Raw genomic sequence first — 14,371 nt, 5'->3', positions numbered from 1 at the left:
ACCAATCATACTCCTGACTGCAGTTGGCCCAGTGATAATAAGATGTACTCTCGGCTAGAAAGCTGCTGATGACATACTTTTGACCTCGACTTTAGGTAACCATAGGTTTGTAATGTTGGTGTTGGGCTGTTCTTGCAGCAACTCTTGAGAATTTTGACTGAAAAGTGCAGCAGTACAATCAAATTCTTTCTAAAATTGATTATCTGTGACATTTTAAGTGGGGCTGTCCACAAGAAAGCTTCAGGGTTTTGAACCTTAACATTCAGGGATGATGCTAGGAATTACTTCAATGTGTGATGGAATTTCGTGTCTCAAAAACTTTGCTGAAGCAGAATTAGTTTGGAAAAACTTCAAGGCTGATGGGTCTCTATCAGCAAGGGATTTAAGGAGTCATAGAGATGTACAGTATGCAAACAGACCCTTCGGTCCAACTTGTCCATGCCGACCAGATACCCCAACCCGATCTAGTCCCACTTGCCAACACCTGGCCCTTCCTATTCATATACCCATCCGGATGCTATTTTAAATGTTGCAAATTGTACTAGCCTCCACTTCCTCTGGCAGCTCATTCCATACACGTACCACTCTCTGTATGAAAACATTGCCCCTTAGATCACTTTTTATATCTTTCCCCATTCGCCCTAAACCTATACCCTCTAATTCTGGACTCCCCTACCCCAGGGAAAATATTTTGTCTATTTCTCCTATCCATGCCCCTCAGCCTCTGCTCTAGGGAATACAGCCCCAGCCTGTTCAACTCTCCCAGTAGCTCAAATCCTCCAAACCTGCCACTTCTCAGCCCATTGGCCCATCTGATCAAGATTCTGTTGTAATCGGAGGTAACCTTTGCTGACCACTACAACTCCAATTTTGGTGTATGGAACATTTTGTTAAATGGAGCTAAGAATCAGATCCAGCTAATTGAGTGATAGTGACACAGAAGGGATGAGGAGATTGCCTTACTACTTTATTCCAAAGGGCTAGTGATTGGATTCTTTCACTGGGAGTGGTGGAAATAACTTGCGGTGAACTGTTCTTAAAGCTGTCCCACACTTTCCCAGTATAGGTACTGACAAGTTAATAAAATTCTTTGAATGCACTAAATTCAGATTCCAGTTTGTGACTCCCATGATGAGTAATTAATGTGTGCAATAAATAGCTCATCTCAGTTACTGATGTGACCCCTGTGTTAATGTCTTTGGATTGCAGGGTGATCCATTCATTTGTATTGATCTGGCTGGCATGGTCCTGAATTGCAAACAAGTGTTACCTATTTTTTCCATTTGGAGCTGCCAACACATTGCTAAATAGCTGAATTTGTAACTATTTGTTACATTTTTTAAAAACTGGAACCGTGTTAATTGCCCAAGGCAGAGCTGTAGTCTCCAGCCATTAAGTGCAGCTGTTGCATATTTTGTAGGTTTGATTGACTTTGAGCCTACAACCTGATACCAGTGGGCGGCAGTATTTGAATGTTAAAGGGAAAGCATTTGAGACGATAGCTTAAATAATTCTTGTTTCTGATGCTTCCATGTTCTAAAAATATCCAGACTGCCTGTAACACTTTCTTTCTGCATAAAATTGTCATGCAGCTAACTTTTTAACTTTAAAGGTGAAACTTTTTTTTTTCCCCTGAGGTAAGGTGTAGGAGGTAAAAACAATGACTGCAGATGCTGGAAACCAGAGTTTCGATTAGGGTGGTGCTGGAAAAGCACAGCAGGTCAGGCAGCATCCGAGGAGCAGTAAAATCAGTGTTTCGGGCAAAAGCCCTTCATCAGGAATACAGGCAGAGTACCCGAAGGGTGGAGAGATAAATGAGGGGGGTGGGGGTGGGGAGAAAGTAGCAGATCTGAATTCTTAGACCCAAAGCTCCTGGCATTTTCTCTGGAAAAACAAATAGGTCAAATAACTGGGAATGATCCTTATTCCCACGGTGAGGACTATTAAACCACCTGCCACAGTCCATCAGTTTCCCATGTTGTAGTTGGAGTGAGCTGAGTAAACAGGGTATCAGGTGGTGGTTCTTCAGTCCCCTGTCATCCACCCAATGCACTCGGTTACTAGCTAGTTGCTAAAGAGTTCAGTTTTTGGGAACATAATGTTTGAAGGTTTTTTCAGGGGAAAAAAGCAAGAACCAGTTGTCCTTTCTGATCAGTAGAGCCCATCTGCCAGTTCAAATGGAAATCATATATTTATTATTTTTATTTTAAACTTTTTAATTTACTGGAACTAGTGATCTGGTAACCACCCTCCCTTCTGCTTCACTGCACAGTCTAGTTTCAAAGGATTCCCTGAACTATCTGTTTCTGGTGATAGGTGAAAAGTTTGAAATTTTATGGTTTTGTTCTCCCTTGTGTGTTCCCTTTTTGAATGGAGGTTTTGAGTGTCATGTCATTAGCATGGATTTTAGATGGTCTGTTGTTGGGGAGGTGGGGTTAAGTATTTAGCTTTTCTGCAAATGGGCAATTGTGTGGAAGATTTTCTTCACCCCATGACTAAATCCTCATCTGTGGGCATATTGCAGTGGGAACAGAGTCTCTGGTTTGACATTGAGCGAAATAATAGAAATATACCAACTTGAGCGACACTGTCTTGTCTTTGTTGTATCCCAACAATCTTGTATGCTGCAAACTCAAGGGCAATTGTCAGTGAATTGGTTCTATGCCCTGTTAATGGGGACCACGCCCAGACTGTGTGATGTAAAATCGAAGTTAAATCTAAATCCTTATAGCTGCAATTTCCAGGGAGCCACTGGGTGGCAGGATTGATCTAATGCATTAACCAGCTTTGGTTTATCCAAGCCTTTTTGGAGGTCCTATGAAATGTTGGCTTTGGCTTTGACTCCACATTATTAAATTTGAAATTCAATTACTTTTAAACTATTTGGAAATCATTACCATGAAAGTTTTACAACCCATGGTAGAGCATCATAAACTGAGCCCTGCTAATCCTAGAATTGTACCAAATGTTTGAAATTATGCACACTACCCCAATTTATGTGCCTTTCAGATAAAGGTTGATACTGCAGTCAAGATTTCTGTAGTAAACAAAAGTTAAGTAATGAGTAAATAGATGTAAACCATTGACGTATAGCACAATACTAACTAAAATTCTAATCCCTACGAACTCCCCCCTCACAGGCAACATAAGGAAAATTGTTCAGAGGCAGAGAAAATCTAGGGATGTCAGCTCTGTGGTCATTGCTTCCCAATTCAATATTGAAATTGTACATTGGGTAGCGAGGGTCTTGGTATTCCATTGTCTTTCTCTGGAAGCTTCTGGTGAGTTGTATAGAGAAACTAATTTTACTTGGACAGGTCTCTGATTTATCAGTTGTAGCAACTACTACAAGAAAGGTAAGTACTTTTCTTCAAGTTTCATCTGTAAGTCCTGTTTGCTGTCCTATCTTTGCCTTATTGTGACCTAGTGATATTTTGAATGTTCCTTGTTCAGACAATAAGCAAAGTAGCTGGAGTTCCCAATGTTTGCCTTCAATCCTATAATTACTGAAATGGTCGCTTTTTAAGGAAAAGATCTGGTTTGTTTTGTTTCCCTGAGTGACTTTTTTTTTAAAAACTTTGTTTGTGGGAGATTGCTTGGCATTTCACTAGTGATCTGAGTGCCCTATTGTTTATCAGCTAATAATTTTTAAAATGAGGTTAAGGAACTACTTTTGAGCAGCAAGTAAATGAAGTAAGACCCTTGTTTGGTAGTGGTTGTACCTGGAATAGGTTATTTTTCTGCAGTGTCCAGTTGAGGGCTGGACACTTTAGCGTTCCCTATTTATTGTGAAAGCAAGCTCCCTTTTTTTCCTGGGTTGTCATTCCTGATATTTGAGTCACTAAGCAGGGATCAAAGTATTATTTTCTGCTAAGCAGATGTTGGGAAATGATTTGGAATTTAATGTCACTTCATTCTTTTGCTGTGGGTGGCACGGTGGCTCTGGCTCGCACTGCTGTTCTCTCAGCACCACGGACCTGGATTCGGTAAATGCAGTGAAATGTGTGGGTGGGTTACTCTTCAGTGTCAGTGTGGACTTATTGGGCTGAAGGCCTGTTTCCACACTGTAGGGAATCTAATCCTGTTGTGCTTTGGATGTTGGGTCTTGACAGTCCCAGTTCAAGCACAGGATTATCATGTAATTCCCTGCACTCACGTACAGTGTGTGTGGCCTTTGAGATTTGGCTGTGCTTTCAGTTCTAAGTGACCATTTCCAGTTACGGTTTTAAGTTTCATGGGGAGGTGGGGATGAGCAGTGCTAACTTAAGATCATGATCCCATGTGTTTAAACTAGTTTGATCCACTTGTCACCAGTCCATCCCACTAGATGTACAGATTTAGAATGTGGGCTTCAAACTGAATGCTGAGTCAGAAAGGATGATCATCTTAAGCAAAGCACAAAACTTTAAAAGGGGAAATGAAACCAGTTGCATTTAATTTCCTGTTACTAATGTTAATAATTTCTTTACATTTCAACACTATCAACAAGTAACAACACTTTCACTTTTGTTTTAAGCCCTTCCTGAGTGGGAAATGCTTCATGATCTTCTAGCTGTGCTAACAAAGAAGAGCATGTAACTCTGGATTTTTGTGGTGTGCGGGAAAGAATGAAATTCTGGCTCAGCACTGGTATTTTCAATGGGTGAGATACCACAATTACAGTTATGCTGTGTGCACTGGAGATGTGCAAAAGTTTTACTTTTTTTTTTAAGTAGTTTATTTTTGTCAGTCTGTGTTGAGCAGCCACAAACCATGGGGTATTGAGTTTAAAGGATTAGGAGACTTGAAGAACTTGTCTGCTGTCTTGATGTGAAGTGATGCACGTAGGCAGAATGCTGGAATAACCTTTCACTTGTCACTAGTGGCCTTCAGACTTCCTAGATACTGTTGCTGTGTAGTCTGCTAGTTGTAGGAATTCCAAATCTGAGAGATTGTCCATCCTCTCTCGAAAGGGAAAGTAAGATGACTGGAGCTTTTCTTTAAAAGCTTAATTGCATAAATTATAAAGAGGTATCAAGCTTTTATTTTTAGCTTTGATATGGTGCAAGCCTCATTTAGTGCTTTCTACTGCTAAACCTGATCTCATGTGTGTAATTTCACACTTCCTGATGGGAGGTACGCCTTAAGCATGACTTAATGCGCAGGCAGGAAGATGATGTCCATAATTTCCTTCTAAATTGGGGACTCAGTGACTACTGGATGACTATATCTATCTATCTATCTATGAGCTGGTGTTAATGGAACTGGGGTTGTAATGCCGATGTGATATTTCTAATTGCAGCTGAGTTGGTCTCAGCTTTCCTGGTATGTTTTTACTCCCTGCCTCAGGACAAAACTGGGATCTGTCTAAAGGGTCGTCCTAGATGGATGAGGCTTTGTACAGGAGGCAAATTAAAGTTATCAATGCAGAATCAGGCCATTCACCTAATTGTCCTCACTGCTGTTTATGCTCCCCAAACTTTCCTGCCCACTAACTGTCTGCAATGTATGTTTTATAACCTTCTCCATGGTGTGCTTTTTGAGCTTCTCAAATGCATTCATTTTAGTTTTGTGCTCCCTGGGTGGCAGGCTCCACATTTAGATTATTTTCCAGGTGAACATTCAATGTATCAAGCTGGTCAACTTCCTTTCAACAACCTCTGCTTTACATCTTGAAATAAGGAGGCCAAAACTGGCCACAGTGTGATTTTATAGTTGGACATTGTGTAATAAAATGGCCGCTTTCTCTGTATGTAAAGTGTTTCAGTGGTTATTGAATTTTTTAAACTGATGTTTAAATGTTACTTCTGTTTCAGTTCGATGAAGGTCGTAATATCTATGATGGTGAAGTTACAAAGGAGAATATAATTGAATTTATTAGGAGCAACCAACTGCCTCTAGTTATTGAATTCACTGAGCAGGTACAAAAACATCTGGTTATTTTTGGGAACTGGGTGCTCAGTGTGATCCCTCCTAAATCTATGGATTAAAAATCTATGGATTAGCAATGGCACTGTTGATTTTTCTCATTGTATGTTGAGGGAATATGTATAGTGCCTTGAATGAGATGTGAACAAATCTTGTAAGTTGGCACAATTGACAATCTCTTGCCAACCTCTTGCTGCCATTGTGTATAATAGCATGTTGTTTTAAAGTGGGTGACTGTATATTAATGTACTATAATTGTGTTGCAGCAATTAGCTGTTGGGAAGATGTCACTTCACACAGACTTGCAGCTTGACCCACCTTTGTACTTCAAATGGACATTAACACAATTCTGTGAAGTATTAATGTTGGGGGAGCATGCTGGTAAAAACAGTTTTGCAACAATTTGGGTGAAAGTTCATTCACGAATGATGTTTTCTTGCAGTCTGCACCAAAGATCTTTGGTGGTGATATCAAGACCCATATGCTGCTGTTCATCCCCAAGAGTTCATCAAGCTTTGAAGAAAATTTGAACAATTTCAAGAAAGCAGCGGAGAGCTTCAAGGGCAAAGTAAGTGCATGCTTTGACATTGATCTTTTCTAGATCAGACATAATTATGGTGAAGTTTTAACCCGTGGCTTAAATATCAAAATTCCATTAATGAAAATGGAAAGCCTGTGTATATCTCCTAACTATATCTCTATTCTGGTCTAATTAGAGTTCTTTCCCATTTAATCTTATCTGAAGTTGAAGCCATCCACTTTGGATTGGAGTGGTGATTTAGTGGCTAATGCACTGCTTAGACACATGTCATCTGAAGCAAATGGAATTTTGGTTGTAATCTCGATTGATCTGACATTCAAGCGAACAACTAATGATTAACTTCCACGATCTTCCATTTTTTTTGGTATCAGGCTGCTTCTGTATTGAGCAGATTCACCATGATAGAGTATGAAGGGGTTACACTGATAACTGGCTTGTTCTCTGGAATTTAGAATGAAGAGTATTTACAACTGAAGGGATTTGCTAAGGGTGAATGTTTGTTTGTCTCCAGTGGTGAGGGGCCATCAACAGCATTGGCTGAAATTTAAATCCAGGATGTTTAGGAGCGAAACCATGATTTTAATTTTATCAACCAGCTAGCTTCATCAAGCTGCCACTGAAAATACTATGACCTCCAATCTTTCTCTACTACAAGCAGCATACCTTGCAAATGGGATCTCCTCTCCAGTCCATGCACTGCACCCCAGTCACAACTTTTTTTTTGTGCCCTTTTCCCATACCACTGTGTGGTACTTGTAATCTGAACCCTAACTGCCTGCCTTCATCTGACTTAGTTTACGTAACATTTGAATTTAGATTATGTTCCTTTTTGATCAGGTTCGGTTAATATCATCTGAGTGCTCTATAAGTTAGCTCAATCCTCAAAGCAACTGATTCATCTGGACTTGCATTATTGCAACACTATAGACTGTGTTTCTAACTTAGCATCAGAAACACAAGTGGACTTGCTGACTCTCCAGCTGTTTAGCAACATGATCCCAGACTTTGCTTATGTCCCATTTTCTACATTTGCATTTGTCATTTTCTACTTTAAATCCTTAAGGAATATTCTAGTTAATATACACTGGCCATGAATTAGATATTGGGGTGCTATTTGTCACTTAAGACCCAATTGTATTCCTTTATCTTCGTGCATTGCTTTTGTAGTGGATGATTAACGATGAAGTAAAGTGCTTTCTTGTCTCTTGTTAACCATGGGCTGCTTGAGTGTCCAGGTACTAAATCCCACCCTGATATACAGAAACCAAATTTGATATGAATTAATGTTTATATCTCTGGATTTGGGGGAATGACTGTCACTTAATAACTAGGTTTTAAGGATCTTTCCGTCCCCATGTTTGAAGCAGCTCCTTTTGATCTTTCAAATGAATCTGCCCCTTCACAACTCTCCCACCAGATCCTCTTCATCTACATTGACAGTGAAGTCGAGGACAACCAGCGGGTTCTGGAGTTCTTTGGTTTGAAGAAAGAGGAATGCCCAGCCATTCGCCTCATCACCCTTGAGGAGGAGATGACCAAATACAAGCCAGAGAGCAAGGACATCACTGTAGACAATGTCAAAATGTTCTGCAACCAGTTTTTGGAAGGGAAATTGAAGGTGAGACATCTTTCAAATCACCAGGTACTGTCTGTCTGTGGAAGCCTGTTTTATAAACTGTGTAGTTTTCTTTAAGAATGTTGGTAACCGGAGGTGAATCGTGGATAGTGCTGACCAGGTAAGGGGAGTCTAGGCACCAGGGAGAAAGGAATTGAAGAATATGCTCGTGGTTTGAGATGAAAGTGTGTGAATGCCCTTCTGGGGCAGTGTAAGCTGCTTGGCTGGATGCCATTTGGGGAGTAGTTGTATTAGAGCTCTGTTTTTGTCTTCGTTTTTGCCCTTTATGATAGTACTAATCGTGCACTGGGATGTATGTTGTAGATATTGGCAGACTTCTACTGTGCTCAAGTGAGTATCATCTTTATTTGATAGTAATGCAGTGTTCCATTTTTCAGTTGCATTAATTTACACTTGTGGATAGTACTCCATTTCCCTACCTAGCCAGTGTGATATAGCAAGTAGATGATTGGTGAAGGGGTGTGAGGGTGTTGAGACTAGCGAGTGTAGAGGGCTTGTAAAGCTGAGGACGGTTCATAAAAGCCTGGTGAAGTACTTGCTAATTATGTAGACACTGAGAGTTTAATTCGGTGGACTGTGAACTGTAGCCTTGATGTTTGGATTTATAATGGAGGAAATCAAATCAAACTGGAAATATCAAGTGAACTAGGCTGATTATTTTATAGGGTTAGAGTAGAACATATGTACCAAAATGTTGTAAGTGAAACTTATCACTGGATGTGGAGGCCATTTAGTGTTGAGGATAAAAGCTAGCTAATGCTTTGCTTTATCTTTATTCTGAAGTTGAATGCACAACTCCATGCCAGATGCCACACAGGTTTAATTATGATGGGGACTGTCCTCCTGATGGCATGTATTACCTATCGGTCAGCAGTACTTAAATGTGCTTCATCTGAAAAATACAAACACTGGTAGCAATTTAAACATTTTCACTGTCAAATATTTAACATCAAACGTAGCAGTGACTATCCTGGAACTGAAAACTTCAAGGTTTTTTTTTGCTTTGACTCCTGTAGCCTCATCTCATGAGCCAAGATGTTCCTGAAGACTGGGACAAAGAAGCGGTCAAAGTTCTTGTTGGCAAAAACTTTGAGGAAGTTGCCTTTGACGAAACAAAGGATGTTTTTATTGAATTCTGTAAGTGTGACAAGCGCTTCAATGCGGTTCTCTTCATTGGCCTTTCTGTTTGATTTGAGTATACCTCTTTAAGTTTTAAAAACACAAATCTTTTAAGGTAATATTTAGTCATTTAAATGGTGACTAGTGCATGTACACCTAAGAGGCCTTGAAGTAGAGTTGCAGTAGACTTTATTGGAAATAATTGTGCTTCCATGATCCAGCAGCCTTGGTACTGGTGTTTGCCAGACTGGAGAAGGGAGGTCAAGTGTATTCAATACACACACCTTATTCTATCTTTCATTTGCATGCTAATTGGATGAATGTCTATTCCAATTGGAGACCAGAACTGAACAAAGTATAACAAAGTAAAGATCAATCTAGAGTCACTACAGGGAAAGCTGAAAGTGCTATGGGTACCAGATGAGATCCCTCTGATTTTAGGAAGGTACAGTTTGTAATGAAATGAATTCTACATGGGCCCATGAACCCATGTGCCAGGAACTGCAATCTGGGGGTAACTTACTGGTATAAAACATTCTTTTGCCACAGATGCTCCATGGTGTGGTCACTGTAAACAGCTGGCTCCTATCTGGGAATCTCTGGGAGAAAAGTACAAAGATAATGATAAAATAGTAATTGCGAAGATGGATGCCACTGCCAATGAAATTGAATCTGTGAAGATCCACAGTTTCCCCACACTCAAATTCTTCCCTGCCAGCTCTGAGCGAACGGTGAGTGTTGGTCCACAGATCTCTGAGACCAATGTTTTGTTGCTCTGATATTTTCATTTTCGACGTTTAACTTGCAATAAGACGTGGCATTGCTGTTTCACAGGAGATGCTGAAAATATTTGATTCTCCAGTTACTGAGTTAAACATAATGATGAAATGTCTTTAACATGAATATTTACACTTACCATTTCTCTAACTTAAGTTTAATGTCTGTTTACAGATTATAGATTTCAATGGTGAGAGGACACTTGAATCTTTTGTCAAATTTGTAGAGAGTGGAGGAAAGGATGGAGGTACCATTGATGAAGTAAGTATGAACCAGTCTGGCCAGGTACTCTGGTTTTGACTGTGACCTAGAAGGTGGTAATATTGAACTTGTGCTGTTCTCAGATGTTAGTTCTAGTGTGGTATGCAGTGAGCTTCACTGTAATGACATGTGGCTGCAGTGTGACACTTTTGCCCAGATCATGCTGGCTGCTATTAGAGTTGGACGTATTGTTCATCACATGGTTTTATTGCATTGGGGAATACTAATCTGGATAGCATGTTGTAATACCCTACTTCTTGTTAATTTCTTTGAACAATGGTTCAGAGCTGAAATGTGAGGAAGCTGGAGGGATTTAGGAGGGAGAAAATAACATGTATTTAAATATACTTAATACTATTTTTAAAAGCACTCGGTATATTTTTGGCCTCCGTTGGACAAATACAATCCACATTCCTTTGTCCTTAGACAATTTGATCTTCCCAGAATAGTCAGAGTTGCTTTCCTGGTAGTCAAATCTGATCAAGTGGAAGGACGGGTGCATGTTGGTGTTGATTTTTTAAAAAAAAAAAAAATGTTGACCAGTTTTAAACTTAAATAGCTGTATGTCTTTGACACCTCTAACATTGTTGTTTGTCTTTTGCTGGTCAAGTGTGCTGCCTTCAAATCCCTGCTAACTGCTTTAATGTTATCTAAAGTGGCTAAAAGAGTTTAGCATGCTTGTGTTCATCACTCAGCCCTTTGAATTAAGGAGTTAGGACGTAATGTTCGGGTTGTACAAGACGTTAGTGAGGTCTCTGAATACTGTGTCCGTCTGGTCATCCAGTTGCCGGAAGGATATTAAACTGGAGAGAGTTCAGAAGAGATTTGCCAGGAATGGAAGGTTTGAGTTATAAGGAGGCTGGGATGTTTTTTCACGAGTGTATAGATGTTTTTTCCTAGGGTGGGAATTTCAAGATTGGGGCTACACTTTGTGACAGGAGAAATACTTTTTAAAGAAATGAGGAGCAATGTTTTTGAGGGTGGTTTGTGTGTGTAATGAACTTCCTGAGGAAGTGGTGCATGTCAGTACAATGCAAGCTTTACAAGAGGCTTGGATAAGTACACCAAATAGGAAGGGGTTTGAAGGAATATGGGCCAGGAGCAGGCAGGTGGGGCTAGTTTAGTTTGGGGTTGTTTGGCAAGGACTGGTTGGACTGAAGGGTCTGTTTCTGTGCTGTATGACTGTGACTCTATTACAGCTTTCAAGATGAAAGACTAGGATGGAAATGACCAACTCTCATTGATTGCAATAGTGCATCTAAGGGGGAAAACTGGCATCTGGTAGTCCTGAAAGGGAGATTGTCCTACTTGAAGGGGAATTGGGTGTTTAACTATCTAGTCAAAATCTAGATCCCTGGCAAAAACAATGGACTAAGTGATTAAGAACATGCTTGCCAGGCTTTTCTAGAGCTTTATTCTGTTGAAATCTGCATTTGAGTAACCAATCTTCATTTCAGGAACCGCCACCCTAAATGATTGGATGGGTCACAGAATAAGTCATCTAGGGTTCTCTGTCCTTCCTCAATGCTCACATTCCCTCTCCTCTCTCTCTCTCTCTCTCTCTCTCTCTCTCTCTCTCTCTCTCTCTCTCTCTCTCTCTCTCTCTCTCTCTCTCTCTCTCTCTCTCTCTCTCTCTCTCTCTCTCTCTCTCTCTCTCTCTCTCTCTCTCTCTCTCTCTCTCTCTCTCTCAGCCCATAAAATGAGGCTGGGCTGAAGGAAGAGTTTTTTACCTGAAGCGTGTAGCTGTCTGATCAGTCCATTAGAGGCTGTGATTACATGTTTGGGCACTGGTGTGATTTAAGCTATTGATCCTATTTTAAGCATATGATGCCTCCAAATGCCTTTCTCATTCTAGAATGCCAGTAAACAGTTGACAAAATTGTGTGCATTTGGCAGGTCGGGACTCAGTTCTTGGAAATGGAATGATGGTTGGGGGGAGGCAACTGAAGATGTGTGAACTGATACTGTGAGCAACTCGTTCTAGAAATTGGTGCTGCTGCTTAATACCTGCATCTGTCTGTTCACTCAGGACCTTGAAGATCTTGATGAAGATGAGGAAGCAGAGGAGTTAGAATCAGAAGACGAAGAAGCTGATCATCTTAAAGATGAATTGTAAAAATAATTGAAGCCAAAAACACTACTTTTTTTTTTGTACAACTCAAACAGTAAACATGGAATATTTAACATCAAGTTCTGAGTTGATAAACCAGGGACTATCCAAACAATTGTCAATGCACACAGTGCGATTGCTATCACTTAATTTATTAGGGATCTTCATCCTTAATTTTTGAAGCCACAAACTGATATCTACACTTGGGACTTTTTTTCTTGTTACTGATTCATGTAATGTACTTTTGTACAGGGTTTTTAAACTTGTTTGTATTAACATTACATATTTGACTAGTGATGGAAGGTTGTCTCTCACTTAGTGTCTGTGTTGCCTAGAAAGTGATGAATGTTGAACTAGGGGCCACTGATTTTGGGGCAGGGCAGGGGGAAGAAATATACAAGCCATTAAAATCCATCAACTGCAGTATTGTTAAAAGGATGTGGCTTCTAGTTTTGCATTTCAGGGACACTTCTGTTTCAAAGTAAACCTTTTTGATGTTTGAATTTGGATCCAAGCTGATTAACATTTTGTTTTTGCTCAAGGGTGGGTGGGGTGGGGGGAGACCATGCAACAGTTGAAGGGTGGGGTGACAAAGCTTCATATGTGAATTGTGCAATTCTTTTGAGCATTCCGAGCTGTTTAAACAGAGGCAAAAGATTTGGTGGTCAGGATAAAATTAAAGGAAAATTAAACCTTTTTTTTCTCCATTCTGTGACTTCTCCTTTCATTCTGTTTAGCTCATTTTTTAAAAAAAAAATTCTTGTTTGTATTGAGGCTTGTTGATCTTAAAGATGTTGTGTTGGGATTGCTGGTCAGCCATTTTCAAATTGAATAGAATAATCTCCAGAAACTAGCTACCTGCAGTCTTTATAGTGCAGTCTCTCAGCAAGTCTGACTCCAAGTTGATCATGACTGGGCTTTAAAATCCAGTGTACTGGATTTGTAGACCCACAAGCTGTGTTTCAGAATGACCTGTCCATAATGTCTCATCTCGACTTTAAACCTTGCTAGCTCTTTCCTTTCTGGGCTGCCCCACCTTGTTCAGATACACCTTTCTATTTGGTGGATCTATTCAGGAGCAGCATAGTTCAAACCAGGCTGCTCCCTATGCACCAAGATTAATTGTACTTCACAGCAGCTTGCACAGTTGTTTGGAGGTCAGTGAAACATAATTACTTCCAACCCCTACAGATTCCACTTAATGAACTGGTCAAGGATTCTCTGCTCAGGTTGTACTGACCTGAGAATGGCATCTAAGTTAAGTTGGAATAAATTATCTAAATCCTGACCTGTTTGGACAGCAGTAAGGGTACCCTTATTTGACAGTACTTCAGTTGGGAATTGATCAGGGTTGATGAGTGTTTGAATAATGGGTGAGGATGTGATTGTCTAAGATCTGACTTCAGTGCATCATGGAAACCTGGTGGTATCAGACCATGTGAAGAACTGTTTTAGGGTTACATGGTGACAGGACATCAACATCTGAAAGTTTAGTCTGCACCTGTTTAAGATCACTTGCCTTGCCCAGTCCACAGTAAAGGTCCAATACCTCTGGCCTGGCTAGCATACAAGAACTTGTTTAATCATTACTCTCTCCATTTTGCATATGTATATGCTGGTCTATAAGTTGCTTTTTCAACAAGGGGAAAGTCAGGAAAATGAGCCACAAGGGTTAAGTTTCTCATGTTTGACTGGGAAAATCTTGTTAACGTGACAATTTTTTTCTATTGCTGAAAGCAGCCATTCTGAAGCAAGCAATAGTTAACTATTTAAATGTTAGACCTTGGGGTGCTAAATCATCTAATTTCTGTTAATCTATCTTCAGTGTACCTACCTGTATCTGATTCAGCTCCTTGACTCTAATGAACCTTATAGGTCCTAGGGAGTCTTGCTGAACAAACAGACCTTGGAGTGCAGGTTCATAGCTCGTTGAAAGTGGAGTTGCAGGTAGATAGGATAGTGAAGAAGGCGTTTGGTATGCTTTCCTTTATTGGTCAGAGTATTGAGTACAGGAGTTGGG

General features: G+C 40.2%; 1 protein-coding gene across 1 annotated transcript in view; it reads left to right on the top strand.

Annotated features, from left to right (window-relative positions):
* Positions 1-13,058, top strand: part of p4hb (prolyl 4-hydroxylase, beta polypeptide) — a 34,874-nt gene extending 21,816 nt beyond the window's left edge. The window contains exons 5-11 of the mRNA XM_043715016.2: positions 5,796-5,900; positions 6,350-6,475; positions 7,866-8,066; positions 9,101-9,221; positions 9,753-9,934; positions 10,155-10,241; positions 12,271-13,058. Of these exons, the coding sequence (XP_043570951.1) occupies positions 5,796-5,900; positions 6,350-6,475; positions 7,866-8,066; positions 9,101-9,221; positions 9,753-9,934; positions 10,155-10,241; positions 12,271-12,357 (909 nt within the window). The 3' untranslated portion in view covers positions 12,358-13,058. The remainder of the gene's footprint in view (positions 1-5,795; positions 5,901-6,349; positions 6,476-7,865; positions 8,067-9,100; positions 9,222-9,752; positions 9,935-10,154; positions 10,242-12,270) is intronic.
* Positions 13,059-14,371: the final 1,313 nt, after the last annotated feature.

Source organism: Chiloscyllium plagiosum, unplaced genomic scaffold, assembly GCF_037043375.1.
Source record: "Chiloscyllium plagiosum isolate Xiang-an unplaced genomic scaffold, Cpla_swu_hap1 HiC_scaffold_25, whole genome shotgun sequence".
Taxonomy (NCBI): domain Eukaryota; kingdom Metazoa; phylum Chordata; class Chondrichthyes; order Orectolobiformes; family Hemiscylliidae; genus Chiloscyllium; species Chiloscyllium plagiosum.
This window is presented reverse-complemented; position numbering and strand designations above follow the sequence as displayed.